At 31.4% G+C, this 24,184-nt stretch overlaps 1 protein-coding gene across 1 annotated transcript in view; it reads right to left on the minus strand.

The window, feature by feature from the left end:
* The window catches only part of LOC143389916 (DENN domain-containing protein 1B-like), a 135,784-nt gene that overhangs the window by 59,059 nt on the left and 52,541 nt on the right, over nucleotides 1-24,184 (minus strand). The window contains 4 exon segments of the mRNA XM_076842642.1: nucleotides 15,103-15,213; nucleotides 17,926-18,043; nucleotides 18,266-18,294; nucleotides 22,287-22,356. Of these exon segments, the coding sequence (XP_076698757.1) occupies nucleotides 15,103-15,213; nucleotides 17,926-18,043; nucleotides 18,266-18,294; nucleotides 22,287-22,356 (328 nt within the window).

Below are 24,184 nucleotides of genomic sequence, written 5' to 3' on the forward strand. Positions count from 1 at the left end.
AACATCTTGCAGGGGGTCATCCCTGATAATCAAGATCTATCAGGAGAAATCAGGAGAGAATAAAGCTTCACAGGACGTGACAACTTTCTAGATATGGAAAATAAATGGCTAGGAGATGTAGGAATATAGAACAACCTCGCCCCAGCCCCAGTGTTTAGCCTAAGCAATGAGAATGAATTATTAAGACTAATATAACAAAAATGCCAGGCTTAGGTTGAATCATAAAGAACTTGAGTTTGCAAGTTCTGTTGACCAGGAGACATCCAAGTGGATATTTACAAAGTAGAATCATATCAAAGTATTGGGATGTGGCTCACTGGTAGAGCAGTTGCCTCACCTGTGTAAGGCCCTAGGTTCACCCCCAACACTGGCCAAAAAGAAAAAAAATCCCCTATATGCCTCCAGTTGCATGCAAGAACAACATCATTTTAACAACTACTTTGTAGAAAGCATAACAAAGTTGTAAGTAAATTATAAGAAAGTAAAAATAAATTTACTAGGAAATCAAACACATTCATATATGATATATAAAATTATAATCGAGTATACGATCCAGGCTTGGTGGCACATACCTATAATCCTAGCAGTTTGGGAGGCTGAGACAAGAGGATCAACTTCAAGTTCAAAGCCAGCCTTAGCAACTTAGCAAGCAACTCATTGAGACTCTACCTCTAAAAAAATATAAAAAAGGATTGGAAATGTGGCTCAGTGGTGAAATGTGCCATGGGTTCAATTCCCGGTACAAAAAAAAATTATATGACAAAAAAATTAGGGCTCTAACATTAATAAGCTGTGTGGCCTCTGGCACATCTAACATAATAAGTTGTGAATTTCTTAATCTTTAAAATAAGAATTATGCTAGATGATATGCAAGCATTGCCTCTCACAAGTCAAACATTCTTTAAATAAGATAAATTCAATTCTTACTTTTTTTAGATACTTAGTAATACATATTTTCCCATTAAGGGTTAACAGCATATTTTAACTATAATTCAGATCTACCTTTAAAATACATCTAAAGATTACTTCTCAGTGCTTGACAGTGCATCAGGTTAACTATGCAATTGGAAATATATTAATTCATTTGCTCAGTTCAATAAAAATTTTAAGGGCCTGCTTTGTGTTTTCATAAATCCTTCCTAGGTAAAAGGAACACAATATTGAACAAAACAAAGTCCCTTTTTGTATGTGTTATGAAGAAGACAAATAATAAACAAGCAAAACATACATTTTAGGTTGAGCATACCTATTCCAAAAATCCAAAATCTGTTAATTCCCCCACATTCTAAAAGTTTTGAATGTTAACATGACACCACAAATGGAAAATCCATTAACTGAGCTCATGTGATGGACTGCAGTCAAATATAGATGCACTAAAATATTGCATAAAACAACCTCCAGGCTATGTAAAAAGGGTATAGATGAAATATGAATGAACTTTGTATTTAGACATATGACTAAAGGTTTAAGGGGAAAAAATCTTAGCTTAAAGTAGCATACGTACATTTTGAAACACATTCACTTTCATAAAGTATACTCAAAATATTGAACTGATATTGTCCCAAAGGACAAATGAAAACATTGAGATCTAAATTTCTTATAGATTCCAATTATAAAATAAGTATATATGAGAACCATGTGATAACAAGGCATATTCCATGCTTTCATAATTATCAAAATAGATTTTACCATCATGTATAACTAAAAAGAACCAATGGAGGAAAAAAAGATTCAAAACCTGGGGCCTATAATAAACCTGGGCCTATAATCTTCAGATTAAGAAACTTGAAAACTAAGGTCAGCAATAGTGAATTTAGTTACAGAATAAAATGCACTTACAAATTTCAATCCTAGGCCACTTGGTTTAATAGCAGACTGACATTCATAATTACTGAAAATATTAATAATAATTTCAAATATTTATATATTGTTTACGATATGCCAGGCCATATTTTGACTATTTGAAGTATACAGATCTAATCCTCACAAAAATCTAATGAAATAAGTACAACTATCTTTTACATTTTACAGATCAGGACATGGACGCAAAGTTAAAACAACTGCCTGAGATCATATATCCTGTAAGGAGTAAAGTACAATTAAGTTTGAAACCAAAGTTCTCCTCTTTTGTAATATTCTGGTGTGATCTGTTCCTTTTTCTTGAAGTTAAACTCCACATATTAGAGTCAATTAACCTAATAACAAAAAACTAAGCAGTGTTTTAAACATTAAGTAGGCATGTGCTTTGTGGAGGCAAAAAACACATTCATCAGATTCCCAGGGAGACAGCAGAAAAATGACTCATCAAATGTAATGACCACAATGGAAAATATAAAAATTCCTAACTGACACACTTTAGAGGGAAAAATTTCATATTGACACATTGCCAGTCCCATTATTCTAGTCTTTGTATCACGTGGCCAGATTGTACCTTATTCTTAGTTAGAAATCCTACTCATTACATCTAGAATTCTATGTGAGTTACTGAGAGGCATATTTATATTGCCCCAAAATGTATTTATGCATAAAAGAAGAAATACATATGTTAGAGATGTCATTTGACTTTTAACTGAAGCAATAGTTCATTCATAACTTTAAGCACTATAAATAACTATAAGTATACAGATTAAACTGCTAGAGATAGTAATGTGATAAATTCCACCTGGAATGAAAAGAAAAATTCTAGAAACCATAAAGAAGGCATCTGTTGAAACACATTTAATTTATATTCACATTTTAAAGTTTAGGCCAAAAAAAGTGTCAGTTCAATATGTAAAAACTACAATGTTATCCCAATTATAAACTATTCTCATTTGAACAAAACTTTAATATTCAAATTAAGTGATAGTTATATTAAAGAAACAGCAACTTTAACAGTGAAAAAAAATGAGCATTTGGTTGTGAATTTTTTAAATTTTATTTTAGAACTGTTTCAGGTTCAAAGAAAATCTGAGCAAAATTTCAGATATTGACCATATGTACTCCCCTACTCTCACTGTTGCATATCTTTCCCAATTATCAATATTCCTCACTCGGGTGGCACACCATATAGTTGATAAACCTACACTGACACAACATTAATATCTAAGTCCACAGTTTACATTTGAATTCTCTCTTGTATTACTTAATCTGTTTACATGTAGTTATTTATAGAGCTTAAGTTTCTGTCAGTGGGTATAAACAAATTTATAATAATATGCATCTACCATAATACTATCAATAAAATCCTTCATGAACTATTTTGAGTAAAAAAGTAACAAAACAGGTACAAGAACTATGCAAGAAAAACTTGAAAACTCTTTTTTAAAAAATGAAATAACTAAGTCAAAGGAGAGAGAGTAAATGTTCATGGATAGGAAGACCCAATATTTCAAGATCTTAGTTCTTCCCAAATTCATCTATAAACTCAATGCAATCTCAATCAAAATTTCAGGAAGTAATTATGTAGATACATATAAGCTAATTCTAGAGTTTACATGGAAAGGCAAAGGACACAGAATAGCCAAAAGAATTCTGAAGAACAAAGCTGGAGATGGACACTGACTTCAAAACTTACCATAAAGCTACAGTAATTAAGACAGTGTTGTGTTTGTTTAAAGAAAAAAAAATAGACAAGTAGATCTATTAAACAGAACAGAGAGCTCAGAAATAGTCGCATGTAAATATAATCAACTGATCTTTGACAAAGAAGCAAAGACAATACAATAGAGAAAAGACAGTCTTGTCAACAAATTGTGTGAGGAAAAACTAGATATTCACAAGGCCAAAAAAAAAATGTAGATATAGACCTTATACCCCTAAAAAAATCTAATTCAATATCGATCACAGATTAAAAATGTAAAATTATTAAATGCAAGAAGATAACATAGATGCATAATGTATCATAATGAATCCTATTATCATGCATAATTATAATATATATACCAATTGAAAATCCAGAAGATATAACATTTTGAGGAAAATCGATATGAACTAGATATGAACTAGGGTCTGACTTTTTAGTTATGACACCAAAGGCATGTTCCATAAAAGAAAGAATTGTTAAGCTAGATTTCATTAAATTAAAATTTTTAGTCAAGGACACAATCAATGCAACAAAATCAGAGGGCTCAGACTGAGGAAAAACACTTGCAAAAGACATATCTAATAAAGGATGTTATCCTAAGTAAACAAAGTATTCTTAAAATTCAGCACTAAGAAAACAACTCAAAAAAATAGGCTGAAAACCTTACCACACACCTCATCAAATAAGATATACATATGACAAATAAGTATATGAAAAGATATCACATGTCATATGTCATCAGGGAAATACAAATTAAAACAATGAGATACCACTATTTACCCATTAGAATGGCCCCAACCCAAAACACTGATGAGGATTTGGACCAACAGTAACTCTCATTCATTTCTGATGGGAACGCAAAATAGCACAGCCACTTTGGAAAACAGTATGGTGATTTTTTTTTACAAATTTTAAAAATAAAATATTATTTTCTGTTTCATTATTTTCCTTTATTTTATTAGATCGTACTTTAGTCCATTTAGACAGCTTTCACAATCTACCTGAGACTGGGTAATTTATAAGTAATAGAAATTTATTTTTCTTTGTTTTAAAGGTGGGAAAGTCTAAGATCAAGGTGCTGGTGGATTCATTGTCCAGTGAGGGCTCATTGTCTGCTCCACAGATGACACCATGTTACTGTGTCCTCACATGGTAGGAGGAGGCAAAGAGCTTCCTTGTACCTCTTTTATAAGGTCATTATTCCCGTTCATGATGGCTCTGCCCTCAATTTAGTCACTTCCTAATAGTCTCATCTCTTAATACTATTGTATTGGCAATTACATTTCAACATAAGAATTGGAGGGGTGAGATATTTAGGCCACAGTAGATAGTAAATTCAGATACTTCATTCCTAAAAATCCATTCCTTTTTCCATCATACCCAAATCCTTTGGAAAGTTCTAATAATCACATATTTGGTCTTTGGCATATTCTAGCCAAATGATTTGAAATTTTTCTTGTTTTGCTTTCTTCCTTCATATATTTCATTAATTATAGAGTTAGAGAAATTGAGGCAAGGCTGGATTAACTGCCAATTATCACACAGCTAGTAAGTGAGGCACCAAATGTTACTGGTACTGGGGACAGGGTAATGAACAAAATAAACAAACCTCTCTATAGCCATTACTGTCACATGAAACTCTTCTTATCTCATTGTATTTCCATAGCTCTCACAATACACATAAGTGCCAACACCATCAAACACATTCCCTCTCCTATATGAATTTTCCTTATTACTAAATATGTTCTTTCTAGTTCCTACTTACAATCGATTCAACAGAAGTTTTGTTTTTCTTGTGGAAAGCCCACTTACTTCTTCACCAAAATTAATAAGTCTAACACTACAACATTCCTTAAATATACCTCACAACTACCTAGGCTACATTCTTATTCAATTTCTTCATTTTTTAGATGAGAAAGTTTATGATATAAGAAACTAAATGGCTTATATGAGGTTACCTGGTATGTAGTTCATGAAATAAGAAATTAAATGGCTTATATGAGGTCACCAGGATCGAAACAAAAATCTGATTTTAGAAGATAATCACATTATTACCATATTTGCAGACAACATTTCAAATAACCAAAAAATAAAATAAAACTAACTGAAGCTACTTTTTAACCATTACATGTATCCCGAAACCACAATTTAAAATATCTCTTGTCAGAAACAAAACAAAACTGACTACAAGCTACAAGGAACTGAAAAAAAAGATAAGCACAAAGGTGAATAATTCCAAAGGAACTTCCAAATCTTTATAAATGGGGTTAATAAATCTAATAATTTATAAATAACATTTAAGAATGATTATATATAATTTATTATATTAACATTTAAATGTTGTTATAAAATTCCCTTATATATGCTTAATATACATATTTAACATGTATATCATATATATGTAAGTATATACATCAACCTATAAACACATATATGTAGGTATATGTGTGTGTACAGTGCACAGATACACAGGTCTAAATTCACAGGTAGTAAATGACATTAATCCCTGTCCCCTTATAAAGCAGATACTAAATACTTGGTAATGAATAGTCCTTCTGCATGTCATTCTACACATTTCCTTTCCTGAGTGACAGCAGCTTTCCTTGTTTGCTTTGTTAGGGCAGTGAGACAAGTCCTGTGAACAGCTTCTATTCAGGTCTATGAACAGCTTCCCCAGCATTCCTCATGTGACTTTCCCGTAAGGCTTGAAAACATGGCATCTCTCTGTGGGCAGGTCTCCTTGGCACCCTAAAGAACAGGTTTTTCAGCAAATTCTGCCAGAATATCACCATAGAAACTATCTACTATCTAATGAGGCATGGTAAGAACACTTCATCAGGGCCTCTGGATCTCAGATGCTATTTCTGGGGAACCATTTCACAGTTTTAAAACTAATAACTGCTTTAAATCTGCTATTCTTATATTTTTTAGCGTTATCTATTTCTTATCAGCTCATCCCTCTTTACTGAATCCCACATTATAATAGTTTTTAATTCTTTATGCTAAACTTTCTATGTTCAAATTACCACATAGTATCTGTCTCCTGATTGGACCCAGAATGATGCACAGGCGGAGACTTCATCATCTTACCTGTAGAATGCTACCTGGCATGAGTTCAGTGACCCATAATGAGGAAGATCCAATGAATAAACAAATGAACTTTCCACAGGGAAAAAGCAGTTAATTTTATACTTAGTACTATATAAAGACCAAAAAATGTCAAAACAAGTCCTGAACAAGAATCAATATTGCAAAAGAAATTCATGAAAATAAAAAACAAGTGTACATGCACTGATAACTTCTACCCCCAAGGCATTCTGATTTTAGCATAGACCTTAAATTGAAATTCTCTGCAGAAAAGATAAGCACAAATCTTTAAAATTGAAATTCTCAGTAGAAAACATAAATGTAAATCTGTTTTATAAAAATAAAAGTCCAAACCTTCATGAAAATTAGTCTCCAACTTAAAAACGATAGTCTTTAACTTTTTAAAAGATTAAGATCTAATAGGAGATCAACATGTGATGGTCATCATTATACAAAATACATGTATGAAGGCTTGAATTGGGTGTCAACATACCTTATATACAAACAGAGATATGAAAAATTGTGGTATATATGTATATTAAGAATTATGGGCTGGAGATGTGGCTCAAGCGGTAGCACTCTTGCCTGGCATGCGCGGGAAGCTGGGTTCCATCCTCAGCACCACATAAAAATAAAATAAAGATGTTGTGTCTACTGAAAACTAAAAAATAAATATTAAAAAATTCTCTTTCTCACTCTCTTTTTTAAAAAAATAAAAAGAATTATAATGCAAAAAAGTACATGTATAATGGCATAAATTGACATGAACATACTTTATATAGAGATACGAAAAACTGTGCTAAAAAATAATAATAATAAAATCAATAAAAAAGAGATCAACAAATTCACTAATGATTTCAATTTGAGAAAGCTATAGTAGTTCATAGATGCAAGATTTAATAAGAGTTACTCATAACTACTAGGCTTCTACAAAGAAATTTGTATTTTGAAAAAATTTCAAAGGCATGGAGTTAGGAGCATTCAAAATACACTTAAGCAAAGGAAAAACTGCTATTTTATGCCTTCGCTCAAAAATTTCTTTGTTAAAAGTCAGTTATGTATCTTCACTGTCCTAAGAGCTAAATATATTGTAGTGACTGAATCTGATAAAAAATCTGCCCTCAGGAGTTTATTATCTAGAGATCATAGTAGAATATAATAAATAGTGAAAGAATTTAGGACAAAAGTCTGGGGTCAGAGAACAGATATTTTTTAATGCCAGATTAAGAAGTATTAAATAAATAGGAGGGGTTTTTAATTCTGAAGTATTAAGTAATTACAAATGGAATTAATTTAATAGGTGATAAAATGGGAGATACAAATAGAAGATAAGTGCCACTACTAAAAAAGCAGTGTTAAAATGGGAGAACTGTAAAGATTTAAAAACAGCACACTACAGTAATGCAGCCACTTAAATGTTTCTGGCAGCACAATTAATAATTGCTAAACTGTGGAAGCAACCTAGATGCTGTTCAGTAGAGGAATGGATAAAGAAACTATGGTACATATACACAATGGAATATTACTCAGCATTAAAAGAGAATAAAATTATGGCATTTGCAGATAAATGGATGGAGTTAGAGAATATCATGCTAAGTGAAATAAGCCAATCTCAAAAAACCAATGGCTGAATGTTTTCTCTGATAAGTGAATTGTAATCCACATGGGGTGGGGTGGGGTGCATGAGATAAGTGGAGGAACTCTAGATGGGGCAATGGGGAGCGGGAAAGGGGGAAGAGGTAGGAAAGACAATGGAATGAGATGGACATCATTACCCTAGGAACATGTATGATTACATGAATGGTGTGACTTTACTTCATGCACAACCAGAGCAGTGAAAAGCTCTGCTCCATTTGTGTACAATGAACTGAAGAGATTTCTGTTGTAATGTATAACTGATTAGAATAAATAGATAGATGATAGATAGATAGATGATAGATAGATAGATAGATAAAGCACACAATACTGAAATACTAAAAAAGGGGAAAAGGTAGCAATGTAAGATATTAATGGACAGTTAACTAAACTGGCAAAGACAAACTGAAGCTTGTTATGCAGAGGGATGCAATATAGGTATAAAAGGTAAATATGCATTTGGTTTTATTAGACAGTCAATGTAAAAGGAAAAATTACATAAAGGATGAAAATATATATTTTGACATTAGAACTGGCTTAGCCACATGTGGGGCTTGAGCAGCTTACTATCTATAAATTTCAAAATCCTCATCTTTACCTGTCTACTGTGGATAACAACAGTATTTATTACACAGTTAGTGATAATTATGTTTGTTTAAATAAATTCTCATAAGGGTGACAGATAGTATACACTGTCACATATAGACAATACTTATGACTATAATCATTGTCATAATTTTATGTAAATTGAGATAATGCTAGTATTCAGTATATATGATCTAAAAAGATATTCATAGAAAGTGATAGTTGCCTAAACTAAGACAGTGGACAACTGTAATGGAGAACAGGGATCAGAGAAGAAATCTTTAAGAATATAATCTATAGGACTTGGGCAGGGAAGATAGAAGAGAAGGAGGAGCCCCCCAAATTATCACTGTATAGTAGGAGAAAGAGATGGCGGGAAAAAATGATGAGCTTCTTTTCTCTCAATGTTGATTGAAATAACTATGATGAGTTAAACTATAGCTCAAATCTAAGGCTGCTCATCAGAAGAAGAAAAAAAAACACTTGCAGAACTGCAAAATGAAAAGAATCTATAGTGTGTAAAAATATATAACATAGAAGATACATTTTTTAAAAAGAAATAACCTGTCTTCAACAGTTTTATCAAAGAAACAAAACAATACATACAAATTTTCTCTTATTTAATGTTGATAATCACTAATAGCACAAAATTAAGTCATTGTTCTTTATAGAAAATTCTTCAGTAAGCTGAAATTGTCCAAGGCCACTCTGGTGATTTGTTATGAGAATAAAACTTATAGAACCTAGGGGAGCAACAATTTAATACACCTCTGAGACAATTCTATAATCGTTTTACTAAAAATTCTTCTTTGTGAATTAAAAGCAAATTTTTCACTTTTAAAAGACAAATGGACTAAACTCTAAGCCAGAAACATATGTGATTAATTCCATGAAAAACAGAGCTTTTAGCTCCAAGAGAACTGCAAGTTAGAAATACTTGTAGTTTTCATTTGAGACCTCCTCCAAATAACCTCCACATATCCCTACCTAAAAGGCATTTCATGATGACATCAACATGCCCATTTCAACACTGCAGTCAGTCATACCACAATGTTCACAGCAGCAGTGTACATGTCAGACAACGCAATGATAAGCAGAATTATTACCTAGAGTTTCAGCTGATATAATTGGGTAGAATTCACAATCTAAAAATTGTTCCTAAAATATCTTTCCCTAAAAGGTTCTGATAATAATTTTTTTAAAAATATTAACTTTTTAGTTATAGTAGGACACAATACATTTATTTCACCTATTAATTTTTATGTGGTGCTGAGGATCGAACCCAGGGTCTCACACATGCAAGGCAATCAGTCTACCACTAAGCCACAACCTCAGCCCAATAACAATTTTTAACTGCACCACTCCTTAAAGCCTTAAGAACACAAAGGTCAAAAGCACTCTTCAAGAACCTTAAGAAACAAGTAGGCCTGCATACTCTTTGTTCTTCTGCTAACTGTTCAATTCTTAATCTCCAGGAAGAATCTCTGAGGTTCAGGTTTCAGATTAAATGCTGATACAGGTGGTACCATTAATAGACAAATCAAGAATATGTACAATCCAGATGGAGAGGTTGAAATCCTCTGGACTCCTCTTTAGTCAAGCTAAACATATAAAATCTATGTTTTAAGAGCTGATTTCCTGGAGAATCACAAGATTTCCTTTTGGGTATGCCCTTGATAGAATTAATGAGAAAGGGAGAGAAAAGCATATGCTTAAATGCCTGGGGGCAACTATAACAAAGGAAGAAATTACAGTTTATTAATGCAATTCCAACCCTCACAGCATATTGCTTGCTCTAAATACCCTAGAAAGAAAAGGCCCTGCACAATCAAATCTCTGTAACTAACATGCTTACAGACTTTAAAATGGTAATATTTACCAACTAAATACTGGTCCAAATAGTAGCTAACACTTAGACATCTGCTTTAAAGAGAAGCATCCCTTCCACCTGCTTCTACAGGCCACAAAGATACACTCTAGTTAACATATTACTGACAGGATGATGAGAAAGCTCCTGTCAGATGCTGGCCAGCTGAGTGTTTGAGACAAAATGCACAGCCCCAGCTGACTAGTTAGAGAAAGTCTGGTGTGGTACAATTATAGAGGCATATGACAAGGCTTCATGCCTGACTGATTTGAGAACGGATGACATGACTTTAAACAGCAGTCCTCCCTACCTATGGTCACAAAACAGCAATAAGTCAACTGATACAACCTTGTAATACCATGATTTATTCCTTTGCTTTGAATATATGAGAGTCTGAGAGGATATTCTGCTAGTCTACCAAGATTCACTTGGGGTTTAAACATCTAAGGCCTGCCTACAGCATGCATAAAATCAATTTTCTAGTTCAGGATTATTGTAAACCATTTCATGTATACTTATTAATGTATAAATCAAAGAATAAAAACAAAATTGATGATGTCCCTGTTAATTAAACTCAAACATGTAAAAATATAATAATTAATCCTAACACAATACACACTTGAATAAATGGGAGGAAAACCTGTTAAAATCTTCAAGACATAATAACAGTCTTGTTATTTTTTCTTATACATCTTAAAACTAAATATTTTTATTTTATATTTTATCTTTCTCAAAAGTTAAAACTAATCATTCTTAATTACAAATAGCATCTGAAGAAAGGGTCCCCTTAAGTTAATTGATTCCCTACCACTGTATTGCCATGAAAAAAAAAAACTAAGCAAGCTATATTTTGACAAACATCACTTTAACATAATCAGAAAAATATTATGGTTTTCAAGAGTAAACAACCAAGGCAAACAAACTGCTAAAATAATAGAATTGTGAATGTTAAGACACTTTAACTTATATGGGTTCTTATAATAATTGAGATTTTGGCTATATATATTTAAAAGATGATCAAGGGGTGAAAAAATGTTTGCATTAATATTAAGTAAGTTATAGTTCCTATGGTATGTAAAAATACAAGAATGTAAAAATCTTAAAATCAAGTCAATTCTTTAGTGATAATTCTTTGGATATTTCAGCGATTTCATTAAGCTTTTCTTAAAAAATACTTTATCCCTAATTTATATTATGATATTAATCCTTCATCTTAAATTTTACTATCCATGGAAGTTATAGCACACATATTTATAGGTACTATATATATATATCAGATAATTGGTCAAGACAGATTCAAGTAAAGCAGCTTCTCCCACATTACAAGGGTAAGAAGATTATGAAAAGCAAATTGAATTATATTTATTTTATCAGTTCAACTGCCTCAGAGAATGATCCAAAACAGAGCTGATACTTACAGGTGAAATCACCCAAAAGTTTTTAAGAACTGTCATAAACTGCTGATATTAAGTTGACCTTGAACATAGGAAACAACTCCCTACATAATACCAACCTTTAAAACAATACGTTTTAGTAAAATATTAAATTATAGGATAGGCATGTTAATTTTTGCTCTAAACTACAAATCTAGGCTATTATAAAACTACAGTTAAGAGCTGGGGATGTGTCTCAAGTGGTAGTGCGCTCGCCTGGCATGCGTGCGGCCCGGGTTTGATCCTCAGCACCACATACAAAACAAAGATGTTGTGTCTGCCAAAAACTAAAAAATAAATATTAAAATTCTCTCTCTCTCTCTCTCTCTCTCTCTCTCTCTCTCTCTCTCTCTCTCTTTATAAAAAAACCTAAACATTGAACATTTATCCTACATAGAAACAATCTTAAGCACTTGAATTATGTGTTTGTGTCCATTAATTCTTATAGCAACACTATGAGATTAGATTGCAATTACTCTTGAAGAAACCAAGTCAGAAGGGTTACACATCCTCTAAGAGAAGGATAAAAATTAAAATAAAACCAAATATTTTTCAAAAACACGTGTTCAGATTTATTCCTACTGTGTTCTAAACGCAGCAGCTTACACTCCATTCACATAGCTTATTTTCCTCAGATCTCTGCCTAAATTCTATCTCACTGGAGAGGCATTCCCTCCCACAATTACCTTACATAAAACCAAAACCTGGCTCTTGCCTTATCCTCTGTACACACACACTCACTTTATCCTTTAACAAATAGTACTCAGCATTTTATGACATAACAACTATTTATTTGTTCATTTGTTTATCTGTTTCACAATAGTTGGATATAAGCACCAAGACTGCTTGAACTTTGTTTTGCTTTCTGTTGAATTCTTAGTATGTAGGAAAATATCTGATGCATAATATGTGCCTAATAAATATTTGTTGCATGAATTAATCCTACTACAAATTAGTTCTTATAAAGTTAATCCTATAAAACAATTTGTACAATTATTTTAATCTTCATAAAATCAATATAACAATATCCTTTATAATATTAATATCATGTTTAAAAATTAAGGAGGAAGAGGTGGACAGAGAATAAAGAATGGGTTTACTTCAGTGATAAGTTAAAAACAGTAGAAACTCAAATATATAAAATGTTATGGTTTCGATATGAGATAACCCCTGAATGCTCAAGTGTGAACCAATAGAGGAATGTTCAGAAGTCAAATAATTAGATTATGAGAGCTGTAACTTAATCAGTAAATTAATCCATTTGATGGGTTAATAATTTGAATGGATTCATGAGTGGAAACCGTAGACAGAGAGGGCATGAGTAGAGGAAGTAGGTCATTGCTGGTATGCTTTTGGGGATTATATTATCCATGATTTCTTGTTCTCAGCACTTTCTCACATACCTGCATTCATTCTCATTCTCATTCTCTCTCCTTCTCTCTCATTCATATTCATTCTCTCTCTCTCTCTCTCTCTCTCTCTCTCTCTCTCTCTCTCTCTCTTTCTCTGTCTCTTTCTCTCTCTCTCCTTCCTGGCTTCATGAACTGAGCATCTTTCCTCTACCATGCCCTCTTCCATGATGTTCTGCCTTACCTCAGGCCCTGAACTATGGAATAAGCAGCCAACCATGGACTGAACCTCTGAAGCAGTAAGTCAAAGTACCATGTGACTCAGACTGAACATCTCAACATGTTTTAAAGAAGTATAAGAAAAATATAACCTACATTACTGACCAGTACTTACTCTCTGATACTACCTCATCACTTTTTCACATTTACTCCTTTATATGCTTACATTTTTAAACATGTACAATGTATTTCAATTTGGGGAAAAGTGAGTTCATCAATATTAAATATTTAAAATCTCAAAATTTTACTTTTTCAGTTGTAAAGCAAAAGAAATAAGCCAAGACAGAATTAGGAAACCTAGTTTCTCATTAATTATTTCTAGTTTTTTGGCCTTGGGATGACCATTTAATATCTCTGAAAATACCTTGCTCATTATTAAATACGAAACAGATATCCCAAAGAAATAAAGAAATCCTAACCCTCATTGTACTTTTAGGTGCTTAAATATTATTAATTTTTTATTTCTACTCTAGGAAAATAAAATATTAAAATTATAGTTTTATTTATTATCAAGTAAACAAATATGTGGAGAAGCAAACTCATGCAGTATTGAATAATGGTTTTTAACATCTTACAGATTACTCAAAACTTTAAGTTTGTATTAACTAAAAAGTTGAAAAAAAACATATTTTTATGCTTAATGCAGAATAAATTATGAAAACTAGTAAAATACATTTAAATTTTTTTCTGTAACCCAAGAAATTCCTCCTATTCTCACGGCCTTTACCGCAGTAATGAAGACCTTCCAAAAGAACATTTTAGTGAGTGTCATAAAACCTGTGATTTATAAAAAATGCTACTTTGACTTTTAAGTTATTATCAGTCTAAAGAGCTCCTCCAAACCAGAACTATTATAGAATCTACTCCCAAATCACTACTTGGCAACAAAGATGAATCTACCTATTACCAGGTTAGGGTAGCAGTTATTATAATGGCCCCTTGATTTCTTTCAAGTAGCTCCAATGGAAAAAGCCATAAGTGAATAATAAAGATCTCTAATAGCTCTTAAGAATTCTTTATGTGGTAGAAGGTACTAAAATGAACTGTGGAGAGTTAAAAAGAGGAAAAAAAACTCTCATCTCCTGATAAGAAAAAATAATTAACCTGATTTAATGCATCTGAGAAAGCCTTCTATAAATCAGAATTTTGTACTTCAAGAGCCAGATTAAAACCATATATAAAAAATATGTAGATATTGTCTTATAAGTACACATAACACATTTCTAAATCTGCAGAGGTTTTTAGGTCTGTTTGTGAAACACTCAATACATGCTATTTAAAAGGAAAGTGTGAAGTACTTACAGTGCTTAATTTGCTAGAGGTAATAATGATGCGCCTTTCGTGCAGCATACTGGCATACAGTTGCAGCATATTGTTCACATCCACAGCAACAAAATATTCTGTAAGATTTCTCTGTACAAGTGAAAAATAATTCTCAAGTTACAGCTTATGGTGAATATGAAGAAAAACATTTTATACTTTTATAAAAAGTCTTAAAGTTCAAAGGATATTGTTATTAAAAGTGGCATTCATTAAAATAATCAAATTTAATACTATTCTGTTGCTACATGAAGCATGCAATATTCCATTGTTATTAAAAGTATAACCCTCTCCACAAAAGTGTTTCTCAGAGGGTGATCAGAGGGTCGCATATTTCCCAGCCTCCCTCCCCCAACACCAAGTATTTGAAAAGAAGCTGATTTCCTGGGCCCCCACCAAACTACTGAATTATTATCTTTAGAGCATGGTCCCAAGAAACTGCTGTTTAAACATATTCTCCTGATGATTCTTACAGACAGTGATTTTTGAAAAACCACTGTTCCAGAATTCTCTGAGTCTTCTCATGTTTGTCATTCACTCTGCAGGCAAAAATTATTGTCCAATACACAAGACAACCAAAGGATAAGATGGATTTATAAGAAGTCCTTGATTCTTTATTAAGGAATATCCTTTGTTTATACCACATGTCAGGCTTGCTTTATACCACTATAACCAAATGTATTTGGTGATATCCTAAATTGATTCCTTGATTTAACAACTCTTATAAGATGTATCTTACATAAGAATAAAATTGGGATGAATTACATTGATTTTCAGATTCTCTCTTTGAAATTACTAATTTTTAGCTTTCTGTAATCAAATTTAAGCATAACAGAAAGCAATAAAGTAATGAAAAAACTGATTAAGATATGATAATAAATTGAACTGTACTACCAGGTGAACTATGACCTGGAAGGATGAAACTTAGTTGGGCAAAAAGAAAAGAAATCCTGCTTTTTTGTTTTTCAATTTTGAAAAGACAGAAACTTTATCAGAATAAACTGGTAGTCAGAGAAGAACATATCAGTAGAGACTATATATCAGTCAGTGATGTTGAATTGATGGGGAGAGATCCATTTCCTGTTTTAATTAAGGCCCACTTCACCTTCCACTTCAACACTGCATATACAAAGTTACATTCACAACATTAAATATTAATTTTTCCTATAATTTTAAAGATAGATAATTTTTAGATAGGGAATTATTTCACAACACAGAATGCTTCTTGATATTTGTGTCCTTTGTTTGTTTGTTTGTTTCCCCCTAAACAAGACTTTTTTGCTAAATAAAATGCATTAAGGGAGATTTTTAAAACTTTTATTCTCAGTGGTATTTCATTAGAATGTTTATTTCTCTAAAACTTTCAAAGTAATAGTCTTTAAAAATCCATGGCATTTGTTAATTAAAGCTATTAGTTGTCTGTTGGTAAATGTAAGAGAAAGGTGGAGAGGATAGAAGGTAGAAGAGAGTTACTTTGACTTTGTATTAGAAACTCTGCTGTGAATGGGCCATAACCACATAAGCCAAGATATGGTCAGTTGTCCATGAGGTAAATATAGGAGGATGCCCTGTGCACAAGGTGCAGAGGTCAAGACCCCCCTATCTGTGATGGGCCTTGACACTTGAGGATCTATCTCAGGCCCATAGTAAGAGAAATAATGCTAAGTCTTTTCATAGGGGTTGTCTAAAATAATCCTTTTAAATAGGGTTTCCCAGGATTCACCTCTACTAGAAACAGTTTTGATTAGATATTCTATTTTGAGTATTAGAATATTTACACTTGCCTTCTTTATTTTCACTCAGTAGGTTTGAAAACATTTGAAAAAAAGAGTAGAATTCTTAGGTAAATAATAAGTGTATTTGAACATATTTTTTCCAATTGATTTTCCCTTGACTTTTGATTGAATTATTTAGATTCAGTTCAACTTTCCAAGAGAAACTGAAGAAAAAGTATATAAGGGAATATTTTATTTTCATAGTTATTTAAAAAAGCAAAAAATATTTGTTATTTCCACTTACCCATGTAAACTTTTCCATAAAATATTAATTTGTGACATTATAGAAACACAGACTATTTCTACTATTTAAGAGGCTCTTAAATGAAAAATTATTTAGCAATAATTTTTTCACAAAAGAAGTTAAGGCCCAAAAGAGTACATTACCAAAGATTTTTTACACATATACACACACCTCAACTTGATTCAGGGAAGCTCAGGACCTAACTGAATATGTAAGACCCTACCTAAGTGTTCTAAATGACGAAATACTTTCCCTCATATCATTTTTCTTAATTTTCTTTATCAACAAATAGATTAATTTGAACTCTAATTAAAATGCAAAATTAATTCATTTTTTTCAATTTCTTATAATACTCTTCAAGCTTCATGAAATATATATTACTTTAAAATAAAACCAGGAAATCAAGTATAGGACACTTAGATTAGGACAGAGTCATAGACAAGAAATCTAAAATGCAGTGGTCAGTTCATTAAAGTAGTCATCTCCTGAGACACGTTCTCAGCTTTGTATAGGGAAGCAGAACCTAATAGAATGTTCATAACTAACTATTCCTCAGATAATTTTTCCCAATTTTCTTTATCAACAACATATTAAGAAAGGTATAACAGGGCAGATGCATAAAGAGGAAAAGAATACAACACCATTATTGTTTATCTCTTCATTATTTCTCAAAAATACAGACAGTTATAATGTATCTTATTTCTCTATGCAGAAATCCGTAAGAGTGAGACCAAAATAAATAAAATTTGTAATATAAGTAATAAAAGTAAAAAACAGAAAACTTACACTCTCAGGTATTGTTGGGAGTCCAGTTACATCAGGGGCAATGAAGTAGGAATGCTAATCAGTAAAAATAAATCATGTAAGAAAAGAATTAAATTTGGGGATTAAAAATAAGAAAATAGTTTAATTAATAAATGTCATGGGCTGACACTCAAGATTTGTTGAATTTAAGAAACTCTTAAATGAAAGAGCAGGTTTATATAAATTTAACAATGACTTTTCAGTTAAGGCCAAAAAGAGTATATTACCAAAGATTTTATACACATATACACATACCTCAACTTGATTCAGGGAAACTCAGGACCTAACTGAATGTGTAAGATCCTACCTACATGTTCTAAATGAAGAAATACTTTCCCTTATATCATTTTTCTTAATTTCTTTATCAACAACATATTAAGAAATGTATAACAGAAGAAATAAAAAGGAAAAAGACATAACACCATTATTCCTTATTTCTTCATTACATTTCTCACAAATGCAGATATACTCATAATTATACTATTCTTCTATGCAGGAATCCATAATGTAAGTAAAAAAGTAGAGAACAAAAAAATTATACACACACAAACACATATATACACCTGTATGTATGTGTGTATACATACATATATATATATATATAACTATATAACTATATATATATATATATATATATATATATATATATATATATGAGTATATATTCTTAAAACATATCTAATTTAGGTAGACTAGAGAAATAAAGCTTCTCCTCCCAAAAATATGTCAAAATATATTAAAATTCCAGAGTTTATAAGCTAAGTCACAATAAATCTCTTTGTAAAACAGTTATTAAATGCTTAAATCTTAAAAATATAGTTGCTCATCACAAAATGACCTTCACACACCAAGTGAACAAGGATTAAATACTACAATGTACCCAACAATACAATAGCTCACTGAAATATTTACATACAAAACATAGTGTATATGCCTTCATATTTCCCACAATATTTACAAATATTTATAAAATCAAAGTGCAACTTAATCATCAAAAACTGTTTTATTTTCTGTTCATATTAAGCTCCAAATTATTTTAATATCTTGATTTAGTATCATCTTTGTAATTAAAGACTCAGACAGAAACTTTTCTAGGCAATATTAGAGCACAATTAAACTAGAGAGAACAAGGTTGGTTAACACAGTCATAATGTATCATTTTCCATGGTGGAAAAATAATCTGAGATAAACCACAAGATAATCTTGTGAGATTATGTGTTTTTGAGAGAAACTCATGCAGCTACATTATCCTTTGATTATTAGTGTTATTTTAAATGCTGATTTGGTAATTCTATGCTAGAAAAAATCCTAAAGAAAGTATTTTTACATTGTGAGAGTAGAGAACACTATGGTTATTTAATGATTTTGAAACACAATTTCAAAAAAATCAATTTTTAGACATTTAATATCTCATAAAATCTGATATTCTAGTGACCAGTAACCCACTTTTAAGAAAACTTCCATGATCATAAATTTTTAATCTGGAAACATAAAACTAAAATCTCTACTAGTAGTTGAAGATAAATGTTCTAATCCCAAAATTGTCCCTCATTAGCAGTGTGTAACACTGGTACCATTCTGTTATTAGAAGCAAATGAAATTTAAACATAGGTAACAAGTTATTTTACCAAACACTTTTGACTAGGTGTAGAAAATGTGAAAGATATCATAGGCTATTCAAAGGCCTAACTTACCAAAATATATACAGAAAAAAATCTCAACATAAATAGCTATCAAGAAAATGCAAATCAAAATCAAAATGTGTTATCACCTCACCCCAGTTACAATGCTATTATCCAAAAGACAAAAAATAATGAGTTGTGGAGGGTATAAAGGGGAACTTTTATACATTGTTAGTGGAAACGTAAATTAGCACAACCATTATGGAAAACAGTATAGAGGTTCTTCAAAAAATTAAAAATAGAAACGCCATATGATTCAGTATCCCCACTACTAGGTGTCTGGCCATAAGAAAGGAAACCAGAATGTCTTCACTCCCAGGTTCAATGCATCATTGTTCATAACAGACCAGACACGGCATTAACCTCCCCATCTGACAATGAATGCATAGGTATTTTTAAATGATACATATATACAACAGAATATTCAGCAATAAGAAATGAAATTATGTCATTTGTGGCAACATGCATGAAAATAGAGCTTATCATCTTAAATGAAACAAGTCAGACACAGTAGGATATATAAGTGATTTAACTCATATTTGAAATCTAAAAATTTGTCATAGAAGCAGAGATTCCAAGTATAACTAACTGATTCTGATTTCATTGTCAAATAATCTACACATACACAACACTGCATCCTATAAATAGGTAAAATTATTATATGTCAATTAAAGGGAAATAAATTTTCATAACTCTTTAGCAAAGTGTCAGAATCACTACAAACATAATACTTTCCAAGAAAGAGGAGTTCCTTTTGGAAAACCAACGATTATTCTTTGTTTTGCTTGCACTTTCTGCTGCCTTTCTGCTGTATTGCCACTAACCATACACACTGCATTCTTTTGGCTTTCATGACCTATGAGTGTGAATTTCTCCATATCTGCTCTTTCCTCTATTTTTTCCTCTATTTTTGAATTTCTTTTCTTTGTCCTCAGAGTCTAATTGGGCAATTAGACCTTAGCCTCTTCTCCATATTCTCTACAGTATATTCTTCACAAAGCTACAACTATCTCTGCTGATGACTCTCAAATTTGATTAAAAATATCCAGGGTCTTCTTGGCTTTCCATCCCCAGTCTCTTTCCACTTTGGCGGTATCCAACAAAAGATGATGCAGACACAAGGCAGCAGAGATCAGAGGAAAGAAAGAACACCTTGAGGTGTGTGGCAAGAACTTCACAAAGGTTGGACCTGAGCTAGTCTAAATATAGACAGTCTATAAATAAGATTCAGTGCAAAAGGAAAGCAAAATGTTCATTCAAGAAACTGGGCTAAACAATGTGACCACTGTAGGGAATGATTTAAGAAAAAATTGTGATACAGAACATGAAAAGTTAGAGTAAAATTAGGAATTGGATGGTCCGGAAAGCCTGGCCAAAAGTTCAAACAAATTCTGTATATAAAATGAGGAGTTGTTTTTCAGTAGTGGACTTACAAGTTTTAAGGTAGTTTAATTTGAAGAGAGAACTGGAAGGAAAGATTCTAGACTAAGGACAATCTGAAGTGCTAAGCACCTGAATGAGGGTGTGACAGTGAAAATGTAAAGAATGGAGTTAAGTAAGAAAAAAACTATTATTAAATTATAATATAAATATAATTTTATCAGGCAAGGAGAAAGTTGTTACCAAAGAAAGAATAATAATAATGATTTCCTTATCTTGCAAAAACACAAAATACCTATTACTATCTATATTTCAAGTTACTTATCCTAGCAATTTTTCTTGCCTGGTAAAATTTTTTCTTGTTTGTTAATATGGAAGTTTACTATCATTGTGAAAGAAACAAATCAATATAAATAAAATTCAACCTTCAGTTTCACATGCCAAAGTAATGGAGAATATTAATGAAAATATCCACATTTTACTACCATGAACTTTGTTTTTAGTCTATTTTTAGACTAAAAATAGACTAAAAATGGGGGGGGTGGGGGGGTGGGGGGGGGTGGGGGGGTGGGGGGGGTGGGGGGTGGGGGGGGTGGGGGGGTGGGGGGGTGGGGGGGGCGTGGACTAGTGTGTGCGGAGCATGGGGCAGGTAATTTCATAGATAAATTTGAAGAATTGAGAATTTGGTATTACTGATAAGTTGGAGCACAGAAATATGAACAGTGGATACTGAATAAGAAGGTTTTATCCATATGGTATGGTTACCATTGCTTTGATTTTTCTGTTTGTTTTCTTGGGTTTTGTGTGTTTGTTTTATTGCTTTTAATTTTTTCTAAGTTTAAGCTTGTAGTCTTTGTTTTGCTTCCTTGCAAATGTGTCTCTTCTCGTCTTCTTTTCCCCCATTTTCATTATTCACATTTGAAACTATATTACATATTTGCCTCAATGCTCCAACAGTGATAAGGGTGAATAATAACACTTTAGAAGGATAAATATTGTGTGATTCCACTTACATGAAGTACATAGAATCATAGTGGCAGATATAGTACAATGGTCATTTTCAGGAAAGAGGATAGAAGGAAATGGGTAGTTAAAGTCTAACGGTTATTAAGTTTCAGATGGTCAATATAAAAACTTCTAGAGATGTCTAGAATTGATGGATATAGAATAATGTGGATATATTTAATGCCACAAAACTATATACTTACAATGGTTAAAATGGTAACATTTTATGTTATGTATATTTTAACACAATAAAAATAAAATAAAAATATAGCTTACCAGTTCCTTAGCCAAGTAATCTGCCAGAGTATTTAGAAGCTTGTAATATACTTCAAACCATGGCAAGTAACTATGACAAAACAAATCATTTTAAATGTGCATTTGTCCACATAAATATTTAAAATTTATAATCAAGAAAGGCAGATTAAATAATCATTAAATTTATAATGTTTTGAGCAGACTGATCATAAAGAACAGAAAAGAACTATACTATGTACATTCTATTCTCTTTACTGCTTCAGAAAAATTTTACATATTATCCACTACTGGTTCTCATAAAACAAATCACAAATCAAAGATCTATTTGAAAAATTGCCCATTACATACTTTTTAAAACATCAACAGCATCTAAAATTAATCCTAGTTCATAGTAATAACTAAAAACACAGGATAAAAATTAACCATTGTAAAGATAATATTATATAAAAACTAATGTTAAAAAGCTTTAAAAATAATATATAATTACAGTCATGTGTCATTTAATTACAGAAATACATTCTGAGATATGTGACCTTAGGCAATTTCCTTATGTGAGCATCAAGGAATGTACTTATACTTGCTTGTCCTTATACAAGCAAGGAGGCTTCCATGTCACTACTGTCACAATCTTATGGGATCATCATTGTACAGGTGGTCTGCCATTGACCTTCACATCATTATGCATCACATCACTATATTTCTTTTTAAATATTACAAAGAAAAAATAATAGAATTATATGTTTACTCAGGTCTTAAGAAATGATGTTTAAGAAGGATGATAAATTTCAAAATAAATATTAATACAAATATCAGAAAGACTAATTTAAAAATTTCAAAAAGTAATAATTGTTTTTAGATACCAAAATCAAAAATGACTTAAAGTCATTCTAATTCATTTTACTAGATCAAAGTGTAATTTTTTATGAAAGTTAAATACTAAATCCAAAAATCATCTGTATGCAATAAAATCTATATTATTATTAACAAATAAAAATACCAGTATTTTTAAAATTGGTCCAGTTATTAATTTAACATTTATTACCATGTTTCATTTCCATATGGAAAAATAGTAAATCACAACAGTTTTGTTAATTATGAATTAACAAATACCCATTTTTTTCTTCAAAGCATTAGTATAGTAAGCTACTTTTAAAGAGAAAACACTGTTATACTTCTACCAAACAATGGTCAGAGAAGAGAACATGCATAAAGCATATTAAAGATAAAATAATCAATGAACTAAGCTTAGACAAACAGTATTCTATTAGAATTTCCTCAGAGAATATCTGCTTTACTAGTGATGATGAATGATGCTTTTTGAACCATGAATAACCTAATGTCATAACAAAAGAGGAACAGTTAGGCAAACTATAGTAGTTTTACTCAGCAGAATAATACAAAATTCTTTAAGATAATTACAAATAGTAACTAAAAAAATGGAAAGTGACAATAATGTTTAAATATATTTACACAACTTCTTAAAACTAACAAACTTAATAATGCATTTATCTGTGCCATTTGGAAATACTATTAAAATAGCAATAAATTAGTAAAAAGGGTATGAATTGATATGTACAAGGGAAACTTAAAAACCAGCAAGACAGTAGATGTTAAACCCACCTCCGCACATAGTATATTTCCAATTCACTTTACTACCATCTTCTTGAATGTAAATGAACAGTTCAACCACCCAATACTTGAAGAAATACAGACACAAATGCATTTTTGTAATGAACAAATATAAAAGGATCTCCAAATAAATACAGACTATGAAAACAGCAGAAGAGAATTTCAAAACTTTCCCTAATATCCTTAGGAGCAGAATAAAGAACAAGATCTTATTAAACAAAACTAGATTTAAATTAAAAAGAAATGGAGAAAGAAATTATTATAGAACAAAAATAGAATTCTTGTTGGAA

Source organism: Callospermophilus lateralis, unplaced genomic scaffold (genome assembly GCF_048772815.1).
Source record: "Callospermophilus lateralis isolate mCalLat2 unplaced genomic scaffold, mCalLat2.hap1 Scaffold_74, whole genome shotgun sequence".
NCBI classification, from domain to species: Eukaryota; Metazoa; Chordata; class Mammalia; order Rodentia; family Sciuridae; genus Callospermophilus; species Callospermophilus lateralis.